This window comes from Artemia franciscana, chromosome 5 (genome assembly GCF_032884065.1).
Source record: "Artemia franciscana chromosome 5, ASM3288406v1, whole genome shotgun sequence".
NCBI classification, from domain to species: domain Eukaryota; kingdom Metazoa; phylum Arthropoda; class Branchiopoda; order Anostraca; family Artemiidae; genus Artemia; species Artemia franciscana.
In genome coordinates, this window is record NC_088867.1 from 35,244,929 (window position 1) to 35,272,305 (window position 27,377).

The 27,377-nt window shown below is 32.7% G+C and overlaps 2 protein-coding genes across 2 annotated transcripts in view; one reads left to right on the forward strand and one right to left on the reverse strand.

The window, feature by feature from the left end:
• The first annotated feature begins 8,601 nt into the window (after nucleotides 1-8,601).
• Nucleotides 8,602-9,003, forward strand: LOC136027722 (histone H1-gamma, late-like). The gene has a single exon (XM_065705177.1). It carries the CDS (start codon nucleotides 8,602-8,604, stop codon nucleotides 9,001-9,003), a length of 402 nt encoding a protein of 133 aa, XP_065561249.1.
• Nucleotides 9,004-17,052: 8,049 nt separating this feature from the next.
• The window catches only part of LOC136027328 (histone acetyltransferase KAT6A-like), a 179,556-nt gene continuing 169,231 nt past the window's right edge, over nucleotides 17,053-27,377 (reverse strand). The window contains exon 11 of the mRNA XM_065704462.1: nucleotides 17,053-18,610. Coding sequence (XP_065560534.1) covers nucleotides 18,403-18,610 — 208 coding nt within the window. The 3' untranslated portion in view covers nucleotides 17,053-18,402. The remainder of the gene's footprint in view (nucleotides 18,611-27,377) is intronic.

Sequence of the window (27,377 nt, forward strand, 5' to 3'; positions counted from 1 at the left end):
CACCGTGTAAACCTGGTTTCGAAATTTTAAGATTATTTCAATACTAAATTTTAAGATTATTTCACAATTTTGTTTTGGTGTTGTACACAAGGAGAAGTGAAATCCCCTAACCCTGTGGGATACGTAAAGCAAGAGTCAGGGCTTCAAGGGCATCAAAAATACACAGAGGGACTTTATTCTGTTTAGGATTCAAATAGAGTTATTCATCACTTTCTTCTTTCGATACGTTTTAAAAGCTTCTGCGCGCTTTCGAGAGAATTCCATAAAATTAAGTTTAAAAATGAATGTAATGATTTAAATACAAAGGCTGGAAATTAAAAAACTGATTTTTTTTCTCTGGAAAGTGTTTGGAAACCCTCAAACTTTATGCTTCGGCTTGCCCCAAGTCACCGGCACTCTTTAGAGCTAGTATGGCAGGAATTGCATTAACACTTGTTAAGACTACGTAAATTTAATTAGAGATGTAATTAATAAGAGATGTAGGGTTGTAAAAGGTTATTGTTGATTGCATAGGAGCTAAGCACGCCCACTTGTTGAAGGTGTTGGATCAACCCATACTAGATCACATTTTTAATCGAAAACGTGAATCAGTCGGTAAAGTATATGTATAATATTATTAGACCAGAGCATAAAAATTTTATTCAAAAGTTGTGTCTATTACGATGTTTTTTTGTTGATTTTTTCAAATAAAACATGCCACTGTAAAAAAGGTAAATTCCCATGTCCAAAGCCGCTAAGAAACCCATTACAAGATTTTTACTTTCGTAAAAAAAAAAAAGATACAAAAGTTAACTTTATAATTTTAAATTATATCAAGATGTTAATTGATTATTAAATTGAAGATCATAACTGAATATTATTTATTAAAAAAAATTTAGTATCGATTAAAATTTGGTTAAAGGATTGAATAATCTTTTATTGTGTAATAATCGAAAGCTGTTAAAATACCACCATTTACCTTTATACTTACTTTCCTTTCCTTGCTTGATTTACTTTCCTTACTTTCCTTGCTATATTTACTTTCCTTTCCTTGCTTGATTTACTTTCCTTACTTTCCTTGCTATATTTACTTTCCTTTCCTTGCTTGATTTACTTTCCTTACTTTCCTTGCTATATTTACTTTCCTTTCCTTGCTTGATTTACTTTCCTTACTTTCCTTGCTATATTTACTTTCCTTGCTTGATTTTCTCCATTATTATTCACTTTTGGCTATTGAGCCAATTTAGTACCAAAACGCTAAGGTATATAGCGCTTAACTATCTGCCTATCTTAATACTATCTTAGTATTTAACTATCTAAGTACTTAACTTAAATAATACTTAACTGAAATTCCAATTTGCCCTCTCATAACTTTAAATCTTTGTGCACAATAGAAAGCAGAACATTTCAGATTAACCTAGAATGGTTTTATAAGAGAATGAGTTAATATCAAATTTAATTTCATGGGAGGTGGTCAGAATATAAGCTGTAAACAAATGAAGATATTGATACCATAATTAAAAATTTGTCATTTAGACATTAGTTTGACTGATCAAAGATGCTTAAAGTTTCCTCTCCTTGATTTTCTGGCAGATATTCAGGTGAAAATTGAATTTTCACATTCTTTAAAGTAAGGAAACAAGTATGGGAATACTCACAAGCAAAGCGAGTAACGATCTACTCACTGAAATTTTAGTTTTGGATTCATTTTAATTTTCTTAGTTGTGTAAAATATAAAGGTAATACACTTATTAACATATAAGCTTAAAAAAAAACTTTTCCGCAGCAGTAGAATTTCAAAGAAACGTAAAGAGTCACATTAAACTACACTAAAACGCTAAACCACAGTAAGCCACACTAAACAGGCGGGTTAATGATTTTTTAACAAGATATTCTTCGGATTGTTGATAGACAAGCCTAGACAATGTGCGCTTCCTCTTTTTATATGTCGTTCCTTGATATTATATGATCCTTATCGTTCCTTGATATTATATCGTTCCTGGATATCGTTCCTTTTTTTATATCGTTTCCTTGATAGCATCGTTATACGATTTTCTTATTTTAGAACTTATCAGTATGTAAGATACCCAAGGTTCTCCTTAGCTATCCGTGTTTGAAGACACTAAACACATCAGCATCAGTGGCTTTGATATTCCAAGTTCCAGTTCCGCGGAACGGAACTGATCTAATTAATGGTCGAAAGTTCAGATTTTGATGTGTAGATGGCTTTGGCATCTATCCCATATAGGTTGGCTCTGCTGGGCAGTGTTTGCCAACGCTTTAATATAAATTTGTACCAGAATTCCAACTAAAATTGTATTTAATTATTTAAAGTTCTGTTAAGGTTATACCATCAGAACACCATTTTGAAAATTTGCCGCTCACCAGTGACGCTCGTCGGCAGTTATATTTAATTCATTTTACTGAGAACTGAGAAAGATACTTACGGCAGTGATATGGCTCGGAAAGACCAAGCCATATGGCTCGGAGAGACACCTAAAATGCTCGGAAAGACCTTCTTAGTTTAACAAATTAGAAGCCGCCAACCGCTATAGGCACTTTAGGCATTTATTTCAGTAGAATTTCCTTAAAGCATTCTCGAAGATGAGTGCTAGCATAAATTCTTCCATTCGATATTTTGGGTATTTAGGCAAATGATAAAGTAAAAATACCAGTAATGTTGTTTCAGAAACTTCTCATCACCTATATCAGCAATCACGCCATGAAATTGGTTAGCAGCCTGGGCTCAATTGGGTCCATGGACTATGAATGACAAGTCCTACAATTAATAAGTAAACACATAATAGTGTTTTCTTAATTTTTATAAATTTGACCAGCTCTTCGATTCAGCTGAATAAAACTAAAATGTGCCAAATTGGACGAAAAAATTTGGATTGTACCAGAACATTTGTAACTATACTCCTTTGATCCTCAAAGCATCTTTGACGATCTCTCAATTTTACTAGATACGGTATAATTGCACTGTATTGGTAGCACTGCTACTACACACAAACTGCTGCCAATCTAAGCTGAATACCAAATCTACAGCTGCCATCTACGTCTGTCGATGAGCTCTGACATTTTTACTTTTTATCTCTATTAAATCCAAGAAAATTACTGTGCCTTATATGCCAGATAACTTAACATTTTGAGAACGTGCAGTATCATACGCACGAAGACATGGCAAGGATGTTTTCAGCTTAAATGGTAAATAACACTTTCATACGCACAAGACATGCTTATTCAATTGCTATTTTTAAAATAGAATCAGTCTATTATTTTTTAAGTTTTTTTCTCAGTATGACTTTATATTTTAAAGCATTTAGTGAGCTTACACCAATATTTTATTAGAGAAATTTAGGTTTAAAATATATTTTCACCCCGAAATTTATCCTTTGTTGATTGAATGAATAGTAAAAACTACGCTAAAAAAAATTTTTTGGCTAGCTAAGTGTTAACATAAATCTGAAGAGCCTTGCGGATTTTTGAAAAGTTATTCCTTGTTTAATTCAAATCAAAAATTATTTTCGTTGTGTGAGACAACGTGTATTAAAGTTACATTTGTTTCTGTGATGTCTGAATTTTACGAAATGTTTTCTGTCGCATTTGTGTTCAGTAAGTCTATTTCGGAAATAAAAGTAACTAATTATCCTTTTATTTGGCCAAAATTGTAATGTTGTAATCTTGTAAAAATGAAGTTTTTGGCACTTGTGATCACGTTAATATAGTTAATTAGTATAATTAATATTACATAACCCCTGTTGTCTCTTATAAATTCGTATATATTGTCCCTTTCTACTCTACCCTTCCCTTTCTCTCCCCCCTCTCCGTGTCTTCTCTCGTTCTACATCTCTCTTTAGGATTTTTTTATGAAATATACTTCTGGCTTTACATTGTCTCTCCCTATTTTAGTTATAATTCAATAGATTTTATCTTCTGTTAATTTTGTATATTAGGTTGTTTATGATCGTCTAATTTTAAAGTTTCAAGTTAATAAGTCTATTATTAGAAAAAAATCCTCTAATTATTCATTTATTTAGCCAAAATTTTGCTGTTATTAGAGATGCTAATTTTTCAGCTCTTGTAATCACGTAAAAAATAGCATCACTAATATCGCACAGTCCCTGTCTAGTTCTTTTCTACTCTATTCTTCCCTTTCTTTCTTCCCCCTCTCTCTCTCTAGCTTCTCTCGTTGAGATTTCTTTTTTTGAAAAATGTTTTTGTTTTTATATTTTCATTTCCCTATTTTACATGAGATACAATAGATTTTAACTTCCGTTAATTTTGTGTATTGTTTTTTTTTATTATTTTAGTTTATAACTATCGCCGTAACGAGAAATAAAACAAATATAGGCAGAATTGTATTTATTTTCTTAAGTGAATGGTCGATTTTTTATGTATGCTTAAAAAATACATATATTGTTTATTGTGTTTTGGTAGTGCCTTATTCATTCGTGTTTCAGAAAAGAATTTCGAAAAAAAGCGTTTCATGTTTCAATCTTCAAAGTAAGGTCTTATTAACATTTTATCCTACCAAAAAGTGAAGTTTTTTTCTCTCTTTTTTTTATTTAAGACGACTATAAAGCATGTTCCAAAAAAGGATAAATGTAGTGGAAAGACAGAGGAATTCAGAAAAGGTAGATGTCATCATTGCAAAAAAATTCATCAATGATATAGCGTAGGTCTCGTAATCTCTTTTGTATTTTACATGTTTCCTATTCTAAACTACCCCTAACTTTCTCTCTCTGTTTCTCTGTTCTCGTTCTACTATGTTAAAAGTGAATATTTGGTTTTTATTATTTCCTTGTTGATTATTACCATGGTATTAAGAAATGAACCAAATATAGGCAGAAATATATTTGCAAAATTCATTTTCTCAAATGAGTGGTCGATTTTTTATGTACGTTCGAAAAATAAATATATTGTTTATTGTGTTTGGTATTGCCTTTGTTCAATCGTGTTTCAGAAAAGAATTTTGAAAAAAGGTGTTTGATCTTTTGATTTTCAAAATTGGGACTCATTAACCTTTTATCCTACCGAAGAATGATTCTTTTTTCCTCCTTTATCCTTGTCGAGTATACTGTAGAGGGTGCTACGAACAATCGTGGGAAGACCTCAGAACGGATAGATGCCACAGATATAAAATTGGCTATTTCGACCATTGTGGCTCATAGGTAACATCCTCCACAGAATAAGAAAAGATTGTTTTATCTTGTCTTTCTTCTGTAATTTTAGAATTGACACTTTGCAAAAAAAGTAAAAAGGAATTGAAACACAACTGTGATGAATAAAAGGTTGGGCGAAGAAAGGTTACTTTGGGCTAATAAAGTTCAAATGTAAAGATTAAACCTAACCTCCCAATCATATTTCGCTTGTGGTAGATCTATTTTTGTGCTTTGTTTTTTCTTGATTTTAGCTTCTCCCTGATTAACTTGTTTCTTCTGTTTTGGCTTTTTCTTCGTTTGAAATCCTGATCTCACATTACAATTATTTTTTTAAGACGATTAATTTTACATCTATCATAATTGTTGAAAACTTCATTCGAACACACAATTGAAAACTTGTGTCAACTTTCGTTTATCTGTAATATTTTTAACTTTTTTTTTAAAGAAACTTTTTTTATTCTACAAAAAGCAATCAGTAACTCAGGCACATCGTTTTTTTTTTTTTTTTGCACACAGATTTAAACCGTGTTAAAAGTCATTGTGAGTATATTTTACGAGCATGATGTAATAAAACTTTGAAACCAGGAAGAAAATTGGCTATATAAACTAAAAAAAAAAAAAATTGAAAGACTTTCCAGAAACACACAGAAAAGCTTTAAAAAAATCTCCGTTCTCATGAAAATTTAATAGTTAGTAAAACGGCAATTAGCAAACACATATTATTATTTTTTTTTTAAAACCTTCAAATGTCTCCCTGACCCTAATCGCAGTTTTGCTTCCCAGTGACCCCCCCCCCCCCAAAAAAAAACTTACTGCATCGAATGGAGGTTAAGGGTAATAGTTCACGAAAATCCTAGGGGGATGAGGGCGGGAAAATGTGCTTTTAGGTGGTAATTTTGTTGATTTCTTTATTCCTTTTTAAAATAATACTAAAAAAAGGAGAAAGGTATTTTGCAGTGACAGAACCAAAAATACTATCTTGTAAAAATTAAAAGGGAGGAAAAAATATAGAAGAATGATTTCCTTCCCTGTTAACTGAAGCACTGGGTGGAGAGAGGTTTAAAATGCCCACAGCGTACTAATTTTGTTAGCCAATATGACCACAAGACGACTTTTGGCTATGGAATTCATAACTATTATTAATTATACAAAACGTATGATGAAACGTATATTTAAAAACAAAACATGCAAAATAAGACTTATCTTATTATTTAGAACTTAAGAAATGTAACAATACAATACATATTAAAAAAAACACGCAAGTTGTCAAAAGTAATGTTTTAATGAAGAAATCTGACTTGAGAGAGTGCACTGCAAGCGAAGTGAAAACACGTCATCGGTAGAGTTTTGCTATTTCTTTTCGGGGGGAGTTTGAAATTCTGGCTTCGAAATTCTGGGGAAATTAGATAATGCAGCCACGAGTGCAACAAACAAACAAAAAAAAAAAAACAAAAAAACAAAAAAGGCGGAAGTCCAAGACAATGTGACCAGACAGGCACAAATTGTGTGCATTTTTCGTTTCAGAAGGCTAGAATTCAAAATTGGTAAAATTCACTCTTCCCTGACAGACTCCGGCACAGATTCCTGAAACAGTGAAGATATTTTTTGACAGCTTATATGGACTTATGTGCTTGAAATTTTCTTTTTTCAGTCTCTAGCTTGACAAGAAAGATATTTTTTTCACTTCTCTGGTATGCCAGAGAATTAACTAAAAGCAGGAATTAAAGAAGATCTAACATAAAAAATACTTACTTGCCAATATACTTGTCAATATCTTGCCAAAATAAACTTGGCAATATCTATGATGGTATTTTACATTACCTTCTGACTGATATGCAGAATTTTGCCCTATCAGCAATGGAATTTGTGATTAAAGAACTAAAAAGAAATAGATACTTTGTATTTTGTTTTAGAATATAGGTAAAATCACACAGAACGAGGAAGTTGAAGGTGTACTTGGCAAAGATTATAATCGAGATTAGGCTCGATTTTCAGATGAACTACAAAAGAGGAATATGTGAAGAACAAAAGAGAGGCATGATTCTTGAAGGTTGCCAAATGTCATTTAGATATGTTACATCAAAGTCTTGTTCCTTATGTATTGCTTTTGTGACATAGCAATTCTAAGCTTAAAGGTCATTTAGATTCTCGAACTGAGTTACGAAAATGAAATGTATTGCAGTTTTCAAGAATATAAATTAAAACGGTAAGAAAAACGAGTCAAAGATACAAAATTAGACCGGAAGCTATTCATGCATCTATATTCAAAATTGGAAGCCAAAGACAATGGTCTGAGATTTTTTTAGGGCCATGAAACAGAAGGCAAAGCCACACGTGTGAGACGAAAGTCTACTTTGCAAGGTCTTTAAACGTACCGGATGTAATTTTATTTGTGTTTCCCTTTTAATGAAATTCGGTTTAGTTTTGCATAGTTTTTAATCAAATATGATAGTTATCTTCGACTAGTATTCAAGATCATTATCAAAGTTAGGCAATAAGAAAGAAAATGCAAAATTTAGCTTTGGACGATTCTATATCGTCCAAGTTCGAGAATTTCGTCTTCATTTTCATTCTCATCAGTTGGTTTTCTCATGCCATTACATATGTCATTGGTAAATCTATTCAGCATAGCAGGTGTAGGATCGAGATCCCTTAAGCAATTTATCCCTAACAACTTAGCCCAAAATTAGATGGTCACAATAGAGTGAATCATTTACAGCTGTATCCTGTTTCAAAATTTGTGCTTTCAACATTCATAACAGAGAACACTCTCTCGACGAAGGTGTTGCTGCTCGGTAAGCTCATGACTGTTCTGAAGGTATGTCAAACAAAGGCCTGTGACTCAGTATGTCTTTGTAATGATTCTGCGTTCACTGGGACCTTACCTTGGAATACAAGTTTCGACATTGATTTTCCAGCTCATCTACGTCATGTCTTTTGAAAAGAGAAAGTGGGAGCTGTTGAAATGTGGCCTCAGAGCAGCATTCAGACAAATTTGAGGAGAGGATACTTTGATTTCCTTTAAGAGTGTTAGGCTATGGGGTAGCCTTTTCAGTGCCTCAGACGCCACTAATTTCAGAAAGTTATGGCACCTTCATGGAATTTCGTTCTTTTCCAAACTAAACCTTGATGAGTTGTTAAGGGCACATTGAAATTCAAACCCCAAATTAACTTTGGCCATAGGCAGGTAAATTGAATCAAGGCCAGTTCCAAGACTGACATCAATTGAGACGTTGTTTTTGTCGAAGATTCGTCTTAATAAAATGAGGATAAAAGAATTGACTTTTTTTTTAGCAGAAAAAATGGTCAAAAGATGTTTTTTGGAAGAGCAAGTTTGTTTTCTGAAATTCACTTAGAATTAGCATCAAAAATAGCAAGTACAGTTTATTTTATTCATCTTTGCACACATTGTTGAGGACTCAACAATTTTTCTCACTCTTTTCAAATTTTTTTTTATATGAACCGGTTCACAATAACCGATAATGCATGCTTCGACAATTTACAATTTTGGCTGTTATCTCCACCGCGGGGCCTGAAACATTATACGAAAATCCTCATGGTAACTGGTTCTTTCAAGCTTGCAAAGTCTGTCAAGACCAAAAACCCAAGGCTGGAAAACCTTCCAAGCCCACAGCTAAGAAAACCTCAGTCAAGAAAACAGCCAAACCTCCTGCACTTAAAGTCAACTTCAGCAAAAAAGGCTAACAAGCCAATGGCCGCTAGCAAAAAACCTATAAAGGTTTTCAAGAAACCCACTGTTGCCAAAAAGGCCAAAAAGGCAGTAGCAGCAAAGAAGTCGACTCCCACCAAGAAAGTGGCATCTAAAAAGTCAGTAGCTAAGAAACCAGCTAAAAAGTAATGTGTGCAATAGATTATCTTACAGTATCAAACAGCCCTTTTCAGGGATATTAAAGCAAATACTCGAAACTTTCTGTTCAGAAAGTCAAGTCTTTGATTCCACTCAGTTGTTTACGCGGCACTCTTGAAGGAGGAAGTACATTGGTGTTATTGATGCTACAACTTTGGTTAATATTTTTGACTGTATTTATTAGCTCCAAATCTTTCGTGTCTTGAATAAGTACGTCCTAATACCGCCAATATTTTAGCATTTTGTACGCAATTAGGTCTTTTACCGTCTAATAAGAAACTCTGAACCAATTTCTTGGTAAAAATGATTGGGAACCTAGATTTAATTTTTCATTGTTGGTCCTTATTGTCTGAAAGCACTTTATTTTCGCCTAGCCATTTATTTATTCAATCAGAGAATGGTTAAATGCACTCAGTCAGGGTTTTAATTTATACTTTTGTCAATACAAATATATTTTTGGAGTGTAAACTTTGAAAATACGGCAAAAATTCTGTAAAAAAAAAAAAATGTTTCTGATTTTTTCCCGTTTTGTGTTCGATGGTATTTCTGTGATACAGCGGTCTAAATATCCAGATCTTTTCATTTAAAATTCCTTAAGTCTCAAATTAAAAATTCCAGTAAGATTTTATAGCAATAGTCCAAACAATGTGCGGCTATGAATGACTCTACACCGTTGTTTCGATGAGTCATCTATCAAACAGTTCATGGTAACGAACTGTAGTAAGGAGCGACCCGGCTCAATTGTAAACGAAACTCTAAAAAACGGAATTTTGATGCTAAAATATACATCAAAAGAATCATATTTTCATGCTGATTTTAAATATATAAGTTTCATCAAATTTAGTTCTTTGTCATCAAAAGTTACGAGCCTGAAAAAATTTGCCTTATTTTAGAAAATAGGGGAAAACACCCCCTAAAAGTCACAGAATCTTAACGAAAATCACACCATCGCATTCGGCGTATCAGAGAACCCTATAGCGAAATTTTCAAGCTTCTATCTACAAAAATTTTTTGCCAGAAGACAAATCACGGGTGCGTGTTTATTTGTTTTTTTTTTTCTTTTCCCCAGGGGTCATCGTATCGACCAAGTAGTCCTAGAATGCCGCAAGAGGGCTCATTTGAACGGAAATGAAAAGTTCTAGTGCCCTTTTTAAGTGACCAAAAAATTGGAGGGCACCTAGGCCCCCTCCCACGCTCATTTTTTCTCCAAAGTCAACATATCAAAATTTTGAAATAGCCATTTTGTTCCGCATAGTCAAAAACCATAATAACTATGTCTTTGGGAATGACTTACTCCCCCAGAGTCCCTGGGGGAGGGGCTGCAAGTTACAAACTTCGACCAGTGTTTACATATAATAATGGTTATTGGGAAGTGTACAGTCATTTTCAGGGGATTTTTTTGGTTTTGGGGTGAGGGGAGGGGGCTATGTGGGAGGATCTTTCCTTGGAGAAATATGTCATGGGGGAACAGAAATTCAATGAAAAGGGCGCAGGATTTTCTAAAATTACAATAAAAAACAATGAAAAAATAAACATGGAAATTTTTTTCAATTGAAAGTAAAGAGTAGCATTGGAACTTAAAACGGACAGAGATTATTACGCATATGAGGGGTTCTAAAAATACTTTAGCATAAAGAGCGAGGTATTTAGGAGGAGATAAATACTTCGCTCTTTATGCTAAAAAAAATTTAAGTAATTTCAACTATTTATTCTACGGCCTTTCTGATTCAGGGGTCATTCTTAAAGAATTAGGACAAAACTTACGATTTAGTGTAAAGAACGAGGTATTAACGAGGGTACAAACCCCCTCATATACATAATAAAAATTAATGAATATAAAAGTTTGTTACGTAAGTTAATTCTTAAGTTACGTATATTTTTTACTAATAAAAAAAATTCGTTAAAAATTAAAATTTACAGTTGCCTTTTTATGTAACCGAAAAATTGTATGGCAACTAGGCCTCCTTCCCCATCCCTTATTTCTCAAAATCTTCTGATCAAAACTAAGAGGAAGCCATTTAGCCAAAAATGGAATTAATATGCAAATTTCATTTTAATAATTTATGTGTGGAGAGCCAAAATCAAACATGCATTAATTCAAAAACGTTCAGAAATTACATAAAAAAATAGTTTTTTTTAACTGAAAGTAAGGAGCGACATTAAAACTTAAAACGAACAGAAATTACTCCATATATGAAATGGGTTGTCCCCTCCGCAATTCCTCGCTCTTTACGCTAAAGTTTGACTCTTTGCCACAATTCTGCTTTTTAAAACAATTAAAAGCTTTAGCGTAAAGAGCGAGGGATTGCGGAGGGGACAACCCATTTCATATACGGAGTAATTTCTGTTCGTTTTAAGTTTTAATGTCGCTCCTTACTTTCAGTTTAAAAAACTAGTTTTTTTTATGTAATAATATATATGGACGATCTATTGTCTATATTAAATATAAAAACAAGATTTTTCAACTGAAAGTAAGAAGCTACATTAAAACTTAACACGAACAGAAATTATTCCGTCTATGAAAGTGGCTGTCCCCTCCTCAGCGCCCTGCTCTTTACGCTAAAGTTCGACTCTTTGTCACAGTTCTACTTTTTAAAACAAAATCAAACTTTAGCGAAAAGAGCGAGACATTACGGATGGGACATCCCCTTTCATATACGGAATAATTTCTGTGCGATTTAAGTTTTAATGTCCCTCCTTATTTTCAGTTGAAAAAACTTGTTTTTTTATTTAATTTCTGAACAGTTTTGAATTAATACGTATTTTGATTTTGGCTCACCGCACATGAATAATTAAAACAAAATTTACATATTATTTTTTTTTTGGCTAAATGGGTTTCTCATAGTTTTGATCGGACTATTTTGGTAAAAAAGGGATGGGGGAGGAGGCCTAGTTGCTCTCCAATTTTTGGTTACTTAAAAATGCAACTAGAACTTTTTTTAGGAACGTTTTTATTAGTATTAAACATACGTAACTTACGAATTAACTTACGTGACGAACTTCTACATTTGTATATTTTTATTTATGAGGGGGTTTAAACCCTCGTCAATGCATCGCTCTTTACACTAAAGCTTAAATTTTGTCCCAATTCTCTAAGAATGACCCCTGAATCACAAAGGCCGCAGAATAAATAGCTGAAATTACTAAAATACTTTAGCGTAATGAGCGAAGTGTTGAGGAGGAGACTAACCCCCTTGCATACGAAATAATTTCTGTTCGTTTTAATGCCGCTCCTTGCTTCCATTTGCATTTTTTTTTAATTTATCTTTTCTTTGTTTTTTTTTTTAATAATGCTAGAAATCCTGCACCCCTTTCATGGAAATTCTCTTTCCTCATGATAAATCGCTCCATGGAAAGATCCTCCCACGTAACAGCCTCCTCCCCCCTTCAACGCGACAGAGTCCCTCTGAAACCGTCTGTACACTTCCCAATAACCATTACTATATGTAAACAATGGTTACAGTTCGTAGCTTGCAGCCCTTCCCCCGGATACTGTGGGGATAAAGTCGTCCAAAAAGACATAGTTATTAGGTTTTTCGACTATGCTGAACAAAGTGGCTATCTCAAAATTTTGATCAGGTGACTTTGTGAAAAAATGAGCGTGGGAGGGGGCCTAGATGCTCTCCAATTTTTCGGTCACTTAAAAAGGGAACTAGAACCTTTAATCTCCGTTAGAATTAGCCCTACTATGACATTCTAGGACCACTGGGTCAATATGATCACCCCTGAAAAAAAAAAACAAAAACGCATCCATTCTGGCAAAAAACACAAAATTCCACATTTTTACAGATAGGAGTATGACAGTAGGGTTCTCTGATACACTGGATCTGATGTTGTGATATTCGTTAAGATTCTATGACTTTTAGGGGGTGTTTCCGCCTATTTTCTAAAATAAGGCAAATTTTATCAGGTTCGTAACTTTTGATAGGTAAGATTAAACTTGATGAGACTTATATATTTAAATAGATTTTTGGAGTTTCGTTTAATATTGAGCCGGACCGCTCTTTACTACAGTTCATTAATACGAACTGTTTGATATTAATTTATACCGATCACTTATTGCGATATGGCTAGAAGGTCCGAATTCAACAAATTGTATATGGAGCTGAAGTTCGTAACAAATAAAATAAATTAAAGAAAAATAAATTAAAAAAGGAGGTAAAATGCCACAAGTAAATGTGGTAGACAAAGTCACTACAATAGTCAGGCACAATATACTTACATTTAAATAGCCAAGAAAAGACAATGTAAAATCCAAATCTTACTAGCCAAGCAAGGGGGACATATGTAAGGACAAAATCAGTGCACTGAGGTTCCCTATTGCCTTACTTTTTTTTTATGAAATAGTTTACATAGTCGACAAGACAAGAAAAAAAGCTGAAAAAAGACCCCCCCCCCAGAAAAAAAATGTACATAAGAAGATAAAGCAAAAAGAAATGAATATCGACATTAAGCTCTTACTGAAAAGCAACTTTCATACTAAGTAAGGTATAACTAACGACATATTTGGATTCAACTGATTTTAGGCAATAAAAATATTTCAAAAACTTTTAAGTGGTTTTCATACTACGTGTACTTTATATGTATTACGTCGCATTACGCTAAGTATAACCTTACACACTTAATGTCTTTTAACAAGACAAACGTAAAAATGAATAAAACTGTCGTAATTGTCGTCTAGAATCATAACAATCATCGTAAGCCAACAATTCAAAAATTAAACAGAAGGAATGGATACATAAATTTGAGCTCTTATCAAGCATATAAGGCATGATAGGAAAAGGTTAATAATTTGTTTTCAGACTTTATTAATTACAAATCCAAAATCCCATTTTCTTGTTATATTGACTTTTCCATAATATAATATGAACCGTCTTATTTGACACCAACAGTTCGCCATAGAGAACGATGAGACCAGTTTATAGTCTCGCTTTGTTTTGAACTAAATTTTCTCCGTGAGATTACGTACCGTACCGTGAAGTCGTAAGCTATACTACCGTGAAATATGCAATGACGTAGTATAAAAAATCCACTAGCATTAGTTTGAACTGGCTATACATTTCGGGTTCAGACCCGGGCACGTCACAGAAGATGGCTCTGGCTTCACTAAGCCTATTCATTAACAAGACACGTGACCTGGGACTTCTGCCAGCCGTTATTTTGATCGGCATTAAAAAAGCGTTTGGCAGTACGGATCGCGGGATTTTATTAAATAAACTAGGGCACATTGAAGTTAGAGGAGAGGCATTGCAATGGTTCCGACGTTACCTTAGTAATTGGTGTGTTTACATAGGAAAGGTCTACTGAATGACATCGTTGTCAACTTCGGTGTGCCGCAAGGGTGAGTCATTGGTCCACTGTTATTCCTGGTTCATGTCAATGACCTAAGATGTGTTCTGAATCCTTTGTTAAATACACATTTGATCCTTTTTTTGCTTGAACATCCTCTAAAGTTGTATTGACAAAAGAAAGAAGGAAAAGCCTAGACTTTTTGGTAGGATAAACGTTAATGAAAACTAACTTCGAAAATTAAAAGATCAAACGCATTTTTTTTTTCAAAATTCTTTTCTGAAATACGAATGAACAAAGGCACTACCAAAACACAACAAACAATATATGTATTTTTTAAACATACATAAAAAATCGACCACTCACTTAAGAAAATAAATTTAAATAAATGCAATTCTGCCTATATTTGGTTCATTTCTTATTACCACAATAGTTATTAACAAGAAAATAAACAAACAACCTAATATACAAAATTAACAGAAGTTAAAATCTATTGAATTTGAACTAAAATAGGGAGAGACAATGTAAAGAGAGAAGTATATTTCATAAAAAAAAACTCCTAAAGAGAGATGTAGAACGAGAGAACACACGGAGAGAGGGAGAAAGAAAGGGAGAGGGAGAGTAGAAAGGGACGATACATACGATTTTAAAAAAGATTATAAGAGATGTGTGATATTAGTGATAATATTTTTTACGAGATCATAAGTACCATTAAATTAGCATCTCGATATACTAACTTCATTTTTACAATATTATAGCCAAATTTTTGCCTAAATAAATGAATAGTTGGTGGATTTTTTTCCAAAATAAACTTATTGACTTGAAATTCTCAAATTGGACGATTATAAAGAGCTGGGTTTACTTTTAAAAGTTCATAAACATTTCATGGTTTCTTAAATCCGCAAGGTTCTCTAGGTTCACTTTATTACTCCTATAGCATTGCTTTAACTTTTATTCAGTAAACAAAAGAAAACTTTTAGGTGGAACCGATTCTAAAACTAACCCCATCTAACAAAAAATTGGTTCATTCTCATTAAATGTTGTAAAATACAGTCCCATTGAGAAAAAAAAAACAAAAAACAACTGGTCAAATCCAAGCTACCCTGTACTTGGCTCAGACCTCATGTGAGCCATATAAGTTATCCGTAGCAAATATTTTAACAGGAGAAGCGTATAGTATCATAGTTTTCTATTACTTAGTATTTGAGATAGGTTTTTTTTATTTAATAGAAATCGAAAGTGATCTTTAAGCATCAAAGATCAAGATACATGAGAGCTGTGAATATAAGATTCAGCTTACTGCATCCTAGCAACAATTTGCGCCCAGTAGGGCAAAGCCTAGTGACATATAGACGCTAAGGCCATCTACACATCAAAAACCAAGTTTCTACGAATGGTCGGATCAGTGCTGTTGTATGGGAGTGGAAATTGGACCGTAAAAGCCGCCAATTCAGTTAGAACCTGTGAGCACGGACCTCGAAAAAAAAAATTTGGACATCGAACTTACTGACAGGATCTCAAACATATAGGTCAGAAAGCGATACTATCAAGCACACGATGTCGTAGGCTTGCAAAATAATCGCCAGCTCGCCAGGCTTCAACACGGCTACCCACACCAGACGAACATCGTATAAAAAATTAACAGCAACCGTTCCTCTGGAAAAAGCACCCTGGCAACCACCACAAAATCTCACCAGTCATGATTGAGGTCGACTTGGTGTCTCTAAGCGGTCTTCGCCAACAAAAAGAAGATGGCGTCTGCTGTGGTTACATATTATCACCACCATAACTAAAGATGGATATGCTTAACATGACATTCTGTTAACTACTGAATACCATAAAGTGCTGAAGGAGCTTATGTCCAGCTTCCAGTAAAATAAAGTATATGCAGAATAATTAGTCATAAATACGAATAATGTACATAAATGGGTAGAGTTATTGAGTTCTGTATTATTAATGTTGAGCATAAACTTAAATTATAATTGAGAACTATTGTCAAAGAAATAAGGTGCATTCCTTAGCAAAAGAAAATATGCATAAATTTAAAAAATGTATACTATTGAATAAATCAATAGGACCCAGAATATCCTAAATAATCAAATGGTTGGACAATCAGATATACAGGCAAAGTACTCAATGAATGACAGATGAAAGACGCTCGGAGATCACTTCATTCAGTGCTATCCCGTGTCTATATTAATCTAATGTGGACTGGGTTATAGGATTACAAGGTGTTTGTTCGTAGGAGATAAAGCATTCTTTAGGGGTAGTAATCTTAATAGAAATGACACAATTAAGTTACAAAATATTTATTGCTTCATTTCAGAGGTTTCCGGCAACCCAAATGCCGTTTAGAGGATTGAGTTTAAGGTGTGAGGAGGTGTCTACTCTCCAGAATCTACAGTTCATCTGGGGGCACGACTTGTTCCACCATACGTGGCAAAAAAGAGCATCCTTGTTTAATTTGGTCTTATGCCAACCAAAGTTTGGCAAAACGTGTTATATAGCATCTTTTGTATTATCGAAGCCAGTTTTGATCCTGCCATCTACAGTACAAGTTAGTAAACCTTAATTTTGCTTTCGTTTCATTTCTACGGAATGAAAAAGATGCTAAGTAAATCAGTGATAAAATTAATTCGTCAATGTGAACTGATGAAAAATGACTCATCAAAATTTAGGCCAGTTTCAAACTTTTTATGTACCATCAACTAGATTAATAATATAGTATGTTTACACTAAGCTTTCAAAAAAAAAAAAAAAAAAAAAAAAAAAAAAAAAAAAAAAAAAAAAAAAAAAAAAAAAAAAAAAAAAAAAAAAAAAAAAAAAAAAAAAAAAAAAAAAAAATATGGGGTCACTTCAAACGTATTACAATTTAACATACATTAAAAGTCGAAGATAGTTTAGCAGTAGATTGAAATATAGAAAAGAATTCTGACACCCGTGGTATCCTGAAGAAAAAATAGTTGCAAAAAAAAGGATTCGTCACGCCTGGCAATTTTTGGATACACATTTTCCAATTGGGCACCTTTTAACTCGTTAATTAGATTCTTCTCTTGATTTAAGGGAATTTCTACAAAAAAATTAAAACCTATCTAATAGCTTCACTATCAGCGTGAGGACAAGGGACTTTTCAAAGGTAGAGAGAAAAATTCATATCCCTGAACCCCTTTCCCACCCCTACACAAATTTTAAGATTTTTACCACAACGATTCTTAAATTTTCTACATAATTCATCTGTTTTGGTATATATTTTCCCAAATTATACCTCTACCCCATCGAAGAAATCTATACCCAAGTCCTAGGTGAGAACCAATATTCAATAAGCTTTCTAGAGACTTTCCAGAGCACCAACAAATCTACATAAGGACCACCAGTTACGACTGAACGACAAAGTAGATCACATTTGTCTAAGAAAATGACTTTTGCCTAACAAAGCATCCTAACCAATAAAATACCCCCCTTTCGCCAAATGCATCAAATTTTATGCACTTATATAAAGAGGGCGATAAGAGGATTTGAAATTTAAAATACAAATTTCAAGCAATTTAACTCCCTCCCCCAGCTCCCTTTAAGAAATTGTCTTACTCCCTATTGAGGTCAAAGATGCATATATCTATGCATAAATTATTTATATATCTTTGCAAACAATGCAAAATTCACATTTTTCTATTAAAGAAGTAAACGGAAGCTTGAATAAAATATTTTGAACTTTTTAACCAAAAAGCTAAGAAAAAGTAAATAAATTAGATACCCGAAGAGATATGAAAGACAGGAAGGTGATAGCTGATATAAAAAGTTAGAAAGTGCAATTCCTAAAAAAAACTAATGTGCGAACATAGAATGTTAATTAACTAATACAAACATAAACAACCGTTCAAGTGTTGAATAAAAATGTCAGATCACATAGTAATGTTACAACTCTCACAAAAGTGTCAGAAAAATAGCGAAGAGCATGCTTTATTACTTTTAATCTTCCAATTCGCGAAAACACATTTCAACATGTAGTCACAGACAAATGTCGTTCGGGGATACATTTCCCCTTTTTTTTTAATTTGGTTCTGCACGCTAAAGCAGGGGTAATCAACTTCCTAATCAAATAGGTCATGCTGGGTTCTTCAATATCCTCTTTTGGCGGCAATCATAGACTTTACGACAGAGAAAGACGCGATCTGCACCCATTTTTGTGGCTGGAAATCTATCAAGCCGAAAGGAATCACTATCCCCTGATTCTTTTGCCAACGCCGGGACTATAGGGGCTGATGATGGAGGCCAATTGCCTTCGTCGATTCGGGTTATCATGCTTCGATATCTAAAATAAACAAGAACCGTTTTAAAAATAACGGAAAAACACAAATGCTGCTCTTACAAAGCAATGTGACGTAAAAGATATATATATATATATATATATATATATATATATATATATATATATATATATATATATATATATATATATATATATATATATATATATATATATATATATATATATATATATATATATATATATATATAATGAAAGGATAAATCACCAATGGAACAGCACAAATACATTAAAAAAAAAATCTTTTTTTTATTTAATGTAGGAAAATAATTCCTACATTAGTGATTAATATAAACCAGCACTTGAATGAGGCCTTAACCCTACTCATCCATACAATCACATAGGTCAAACAGCATAGCCATACACAATCAACCATAAAGAATAATCCATGGACAGGCAGTCGTGTCGTTAATAAGTATAAGTCGTCATTTACCAAACAATAAAAACAGTAAAGACAAATAATTCAGAGGCAACAACCCAACACAACATTCATCGGTAAATCTTCGAAATACCTTTTCTTCTCCTTGGATTTAGTCAGCGTTGCCAGTCAACTTTTCCAGTTTAATGCAAGATTTGATGAAAGGTTAGATTAGATAAGGTGAGGTTGGGTTAGCTTAGGCTGGGTTTTTGACCCATTCCTAATATTTAGAACCAAATTTAATCTAACCTAAACTAACATAATCTAACCAAACTTAAATTTTACCATTATGGCTTGCACAAGACTGAAAAATCTGACTCGCAAAGCTGATTGAATCCAGGCAGAGTAAAAGGAATTTCGGACGTTCACCGGTGAATGTCGACATTAACCAGATTTCGGTTTATATATATATATATATATATATATATATATATATGTGTATGTTACCGTGAATGACCGCAGATTGTTGAATGTCAACATTCATCGGTAAATCTTCGAAATACCTTTCCTTTTCCTTGGATTTAGTCAGCGTTGCCAGTCAACTTTTTCAATTTAATGCAAGGTTTGATGATGACAGGTTAGATTGGATAAGGTGAGGTTGGGTTAGCTTAGGCTAGGTTTTGATCCATTCCTGATATTTAGAACCAAATTTAATCTAACCTAAACTAACATAATCTAACCTAACTTAGCTTTTACCATTATGGCTTGCACAAGACTGAAAAAGCTGACTCGCAAAGCTAATTGAATCCAGGCAGAAAAAAAGAAATTTCGGACATTCACAGGTGAATGTCGACATTACCCAGATTTCTGTTTATATATATATATAAAAATAAGTTGTCTGTCTGTGGATGTGTGGATGGATGTGTGGATGGATGTGTCAGGTGACGTCACCTGAAAAAACTGGATTAGGTGACGTCAAAACTGAAAAAACTAAAAAAAGGCAAAAACTACAAAAAAAACTAAAAACTAATAAAAAAAATAAAAAAGCTAAAAAACTAAAAAAACTATAAAGGTAAAAACCAATAAAAAACTAAAAAAAAAACTGAAAAAACTAAAAAAAGGCAAAAACTACAAAAAAAAACTAAAAACTAATAAAAAAAGTAAAAAAGCTAAAAAACTAAAAAAACTAAAAAAACTAAAAAAAGGTAAAAAACTAAAAAAAATAAAAAATAAAAAAAAACTAAAAAAAAGGAAAAAACTGAAAAATAAGCTAAAATAAAGGTAAAAACCAATAAAAAACTAAAAAAAAAAAGGAAAAAACTAATAAATGACGACACTCAAAGAGAAAGCGACCAGGACAAAAAACTAAAAAAAAGGCAAAAACTACAAAAAAACTAAAAACTAATAAAAAAAATAAAAAAGCTAAAAAACTAAAAAAACTAAAAAAAGGTAAAAAACTAAAAAAACTAAAAACTAAAAAAAAACTAAAAAAGGTAAAAACTAAAAGAACTAAAAAAGAAAAAAATAAATGACGACACTCAAAGAGAAAGCGACCAGGACAAAAGGAATGTTCGATTAGCAATCAACAAAGCACCGGGACACAGGGAGTATAAATGACGACCAGGACACAAGTAAAAAAAAAAATTAACAAAACTAAAAAGAAGGTAAAAACTACAAAAAAACTAAAAAGAAAAAAAAACTAAAAACTAATAAAAAAACTAAAAAATCTAAAAATCTAAATAAACTAAAAAAGAAAAAAGGAAAAAAATAAAGGAGAAAAACAAAACTAAAAAACGAATGTATATACAGACCGGTACACCGGGATACAAATGACGACCGGGACACAGGGAATATAAATAACGACCGGGACACAGGGACACAACTACAACGGGGACACCGGGGGAAACAGGGGGATATAAATGACGACCGGGACAAAAAAACTAAAAAGAAATAAAAACTAAAAACTAATAAAAAAAACTAAAAAATCTAAAAATCTAAATAAGCTAAAAAAGAAAAAAAAAGGAAAAAAATAAAGGAGAAAAACAAAACTAAAAAACGAATGTATATACAGACCGGGACACCGGGATACAAATGATGACCGGGACCCGGGACACAGGGAATATAAATGACGACCGGGACACAGGGACACAACTACAACGGGGACACCGGGGGAAACAGGGGGATAACCTGACAATCTATTTATATGCAAAGACAATGGGACAGCAAAGAATGTTGTATATTCGCAAGTTTTACGTAGTTAAAACCATATATATATATATATATCTATATTCACAGGTGGGACATAGGGACACAACTACAATGGCGCGTAACTATTATGGCGCGTAACGACTTACGCGCGCGGGGGGGCTTGGGGGGGGGGCGCGAAGCGCCCCCACCAACTAGGTGTTGGGGTGGCGCGAAGCGCCACCCCAACAGCTAGTATATATATATATATATATATATATACTAGCTGTTGGGGTGGCGCTTCGCCCCCCCAAGCCCCCCGCGCGCGTAAGTCGTTACGCGCCATTATAGTTGTGTCCCTGTGTCCCACCTGTGAATATTGATGTATATATATATATATATATATATATATATATATATATATATATATATATATATATATATATATATATATAAATATATATATATATATATATATATATATATATATATATATATATATATATATATATATATATATATATATATATATATATATATATATATATATATATATATATATATATATATATATATATATATATATATATATATCTATCTATATAAAAATAAGTTGTCTGTCTGTGGATGGATGGATCAGGTGACGTCACCTGAAAAAACTGGATCAGGTAACGTCAAAACTGAAAAAACTAAAAAAAGGCAAAAACTACAAAAAAAAACTAAAAACTAATAAAAAAAATAAAAAAGCTAAAAAACTAAAAAAACTATAAAGGTAAAAACCAATAAAAAACTAAAAAAAAACTGAAAAAACTAAAAAAAGGCAAAAACTACAAAAAAAAACTAAAAACTAATAAAAAAAGTAAAAAAGCTAAAAAACTAAAAAAACTAAAAAAACTAAAAAAAGGTAAAAAACTAAAAAAAATAAAAAATAAAAAAAAAATAAAAAAAAGGAAAAAACTGAAAAATAAGCTAAAATAAAGGTAAAAACCAATAAAAAACTAAAAAGAAAAAAAGGAAAAAACTAATAAATGACGACACTCAAAGAGAAAGCGACCAGGACAAAAGGAATGTTCGATTAGCAATCAACAAAGCACCGGGACACAGGGAGTATAAATGACGACCAGGACATAAGAAAAAAAAAACTATCTATATATATAAAAATAAGTTGTCTGTGGATCTGTGGATCGTGGATCAGGTGACGTCACCTGAAAAAACTGGATCAGGTGACGTCAAAACTGAAAAAACTAAAAAAAGGCAAAAACTACAAAAAAAACTAAAAACTAATAAAAAAAATAAAAAAGCTAAAAAACTAAAAAAACTAAAAACTAATAAAAAAGCTAAAAAACTAAAAAAACTAAAAAAAAGGCAAAAACTACAAAAAAAACTAAAAACTAATGAAAAAAATAAAAAAGCTAAAAAACTAAAAAAACTAAAAAAACTAAAAAAAGGTAAAAAACTAAAAAAACTAAAAACTAAAAAAAACTAAAAAAAAGGAAAAAACTGAAAAATAAGCTAAAATAAAGGTAAAAACCAATAAAAAACTAAAAAAAAAACTGAAAAAACTAAAAAAAGGCAAAAACTACAAAAAAACTAAAAACTAATAAAAAAAGTAAAAAAGCTAAAAAACTTAAAAAACTAAAAAACCTAAAAAAACTAAAAAAAGGTAAAAAACTAAAAAAAATAAAAAATAAAAAAAAACTAAAAAAAAGGAAAAAACTGAAAAATAAGCTAACATAAAGGTAAAAACCAATAAAAAACTAAAAAGAAAAAAAGGAAAAAACTAAAAAAAATTTTCATCTAAAAAACTAAAAAAAACTAAAAAAGGTAAAAACTAAAAGAACTAAAAAAGAAAAAAATAAATGACGACACTCAAAGAGAAAGCGACAAGGACAAAAGGAATGTTCGATTAGCAATCAACAAAGCACCAGGACACAGGGAGTATAAATGACGACCAGGACATAAGTAAAAAAAAAAATTAACAAAACTAAAAAGAAGGTAAAAACTACAAAAAAACTAAAAAGAAAAAAAAACTAAAAACTAATAAAAAAACTAAAAAATCTAAAAATCTAAATAAACTAAAAAAGAAAAAAAAGGAAAAAAATAAAGGAGAAAAACAAAACTAAAAAACGAATGTATATACAGACCGGTACACCGGGATACAAATGACGACCGGGACACAGGGAATATAAATGACGACCGGGACACAGGGACACAACTACAACGGGGACACCGGGGGAAACAGGGGGATATAGATGACGACCGGGACAAAAAAACTAAAAAGAAAAAAAAAAACTAAAAACTAATAAAAAAACTAAAAAATCTAAAAATCTAAATAAGCTAAAAAAGAAAAAAAAGGAAAAAAATAAAGGAGAAAAATAAAACTAAAAAACGAATGTATATACAGACCGGGACACCGGGATACAAATGACGACCGGGACACAGGGAATATAAATGACGACCGGGACACAGGGACACAACTACAACGGGGACACCGGGGGAAACAGGGGGACGTAAATGACGACCGGGACAGGGAATGGTCGATTAGCAATCACCATCAACAAAGCTCAAGGGCAATCATTAGAATCATGAGGTATAGATCTGAATACAGATTGTTTTCCCATGGACCATTATATGTTGCATGTTCAAGAGTCGGTAAACCTGACAATCTATTTATATGCAAAGACAATGGGACAGCAAAGAATGTTGTATATTCGCAAGTTTTACGTAGTTAAAACCATATATATATATCTATCTATATTCACAGGTGGGACATAGGGACACAACTACAATGGCGCGTAACTATTATGGCGCGTAACGACTTACGCGCGCGGGGGGGCTTGGGGGGGGGCGCGAAGCGCCCCCACCAACTAGGTGTTGGGGTGGCGCGAAGCGCCACCCCAACAGCTAGTATATATATATATATATATATATATATATATATATATATATATATATATATATATATATATATATATATATATATATATATATATATATATATATATATATATATATATATATATATGTTTTTAACTATGTAAAACTTGCGAATATACAACATTCTTCGCTGTCCCATTGTCTGTGCATATAAATAGATTGTCAGGTTTACCGACTCTTGAACATGCAACATATAACTGTCCATGGGAAAACAATCCGTATTCAGATCTATACCTCATGATTCTAATGATTGCCCTTGAGCTTTGTTGATGGTGATTGCTAATCGACCATTCCCTGTGTCGCCGTCGTCATTTATATATCCCCCTGTGCCCCCCGGCGTCCCCGTTGTAGTTGTGTCCCTGTGTTCCGGTCGTAATTTATATTCCCTGTGTCCCGGTCGTCATTTGTGTCCCGGTGTCCGAGTCTGTAATTTCTCTTTGAGTGTCCCGGTCGTAATTTATATTCCTTGTGTCCCGGTGTCCCGGTCGTCATTTGTGTCCCGGTGTCCCGGTCTGTATATACATTCGTTTTTGAATTGGTCTTTTTTTTAGTTTTTGTTTTTTTTTAGTTATACCTCATGATTCTAATGATTGCCCTTGAGCTTTGTTGATGGTGATTGCTAATCGAACATTCCCTGTGTCCCCATCGTCATTTATATATCCCCCTGTGCCTCCGGCGTCCCCGTTGTAATTGTGTCCCTGTGTCCCGGTCGTCATTTATATTCCCTGTGTCCCGGTCGTCATTTGTGTCCCGGTGTCCGGGTCTGTATATACATTCGTTTTTGAATTGGTATATGATGAAATAAATTTTTGTTTTTCTCCTTTTTTTCTTTTTAGTTTTTTTTTGGTTTTTACTTTTTTTTTAGTTTTTTTAGTTTTTTTTTCTTTTTTTCTTTTTAGTTTTTTTGTAGTTTTTACCTTTTTAGTTTTTTTTATTATTTTTTAGTTTTGTTTTTCTCCTTTATTTTTCAGTTTTTTCCTTTTTTCTTTTTTCTTTTTTAGTTTTTTTAGTTTTTTAGCTTTTTTAGTTTTTTTTTATTAGTTTTTAGTTTTTTTTCTTTTTAGTTTTTTTTGTAGTTTTTACCTTTTTTTTAGTTTTTTTAGTTTTTTTTTTTTACTTATGTCCTGGTCGTCATTTATATTCCCTGTCTCCCGGTGCTTTGTTGATGGTGATTGCTATTCGAACATTCCTTGTGTCCCGGTCGCTTTCTCTTTGAGTGTCCCGGTCGTCATTTATATTCCCTATGTCCCGGTGTCCCGGTCGTCATTTGTGTCCCGATGTCCCGGTCTGTAATTTCGTCAGTCGACAAACATGACGTCAGTCGACACACAAACATGACGTCACTCGACACACACACAGACAACTTATTTATATATATATATATATATATATATATATATATATATATATATATATATATATATATATATATATATATATATATATATATATATAACTCGGTTGATTTTTTCTCTTCCCCTTGTCTATTCCTAGTTTAAGCGACTTAGTCTTCTTAACATTAAGTTTCAAGCCTATTTTCGCACCTTCAACTCTCGAAACTTCCAAAAAAGCAATTTCATCGAGGAAACTCTTACTATTTATAATTTTAGTGTGTATTTATATTCTTGCACTTTCTATTTATATTTAACAAGGACAGAGGGGGGGGGGGAGATACGAGGAAACCCTTCTTAAAAAGGGTGACAAAACTATAAAATATAAATAATATGCGTAAAAATATATTTACCCCTGCTATTTTTCCCCCGCCACCGTCGGCCTTCCCTTATCTTAATGGCACCTGGATCTAATTCTATCTATAAAAATATAAATTTTACAATTTTCCCCGAAGAAAGATCAGAGATGCCGGATTATTTATTTGTTTTTACTTTTTGTTCTTCCCAGGGGTGACCGTATCTAGCAAAGGATCCTAAAAGATTGGGATAGGGCTCATTTGTTTCTAAACAAATCATTTGTTTAGAAAGTGCCCTTTCTAAGAGTCAAACGCGGTCAGGTTAGATTAAGATGCGATTTCTCAAAGAAACTGCATTTTTGGTATTTGCTACGTATTGTTAAAATAGTACATATTATTAATAGCTCATCATGCGAGATTCTTATTAAAAATAGTGGAGTTAGGTCTCGGATTTAAGCTAGGAGGATACTGATAAACAAAGTAACTGAGCAATCACCTTCATTTCCATACAACACTCCCAAAAAACAACAAAACAAAAGCTCCACAGCTTGTGGAGTTTCTTATAAGCCATATCCTTTTATCCTGCTGATCCTCAATTCCCAAAACAACTTTATGATTAATTCCACACGGGTATTTCTCACATTCCTAGTATCCTGTTGACAATTGCTTTTTAAATTGTCAACCCTCTATCCCTTCCCTCTTCCCCCAAATAAAAAAAGTTCCTCCCTCGAATCCTCAAATTCCTTACAATCGTATATAGTGTTCTAGATCCTTAATATTCGTGTACATCAGAGCAACATATGGACCACTCTGTGGCCTGAACATCTCCAAAATATTTCACTTTTTCTCCAAGTGGCATAAAATTACCCCTTACCGAACTAAACTACCTTACATCCTCCTCGCAAAGCTCTACTTTTCCTCCCCCAGTGCTTGCCTTACCTCGAATTAAAAATGATGCTGGGCAGAGAAGTATAATCCGTTTGCTTGACATGCATAAAATTGCTAATCTTAAAGTTTCTTAAGAATTCATCAGTATTATTACCAGGCTTACGGACATATCATTAAATTGCCCAATATAATATTTCAGTTCTTACGTTTTGGACACAAAAACTCTTTTCCTCGAATGGTTTTGTACCTATTAATAACTATAATATCGATACTATAAAAATGTTTTAAAGAATTAGCAATAAGAAAGAGCCCGAATTTGTCGAAAGACTAGCATAAAACTAAGACTATATTACGTAATGAAATTAAACGTTTATTTGAATTGGATTAATCTCTTGTGTAGCTGCAACCAAACTATTTTGGCGAGGAACATGATTTTTCAAATTTAAATAGTTTACAGTCTTGTTAACACAAATTAGGTTTCATGTCACAGTTTATGGGTCCAAATGACAATTTTAAGGTTAATTGACATTTCAACCTTTAAGACGTTCAAAAAATTTGTCAGGAGCATGTTAAGTAGCGCCACATCTTGGTGTCTAACTTAGAGCCATTACAGAGGAATTGAAGGGAGCAATTTTAAAAGATGCTATAGCTCAAAAGATTTCTTTGCTTTTTATTGGTTTAAAATTACACACAGGATG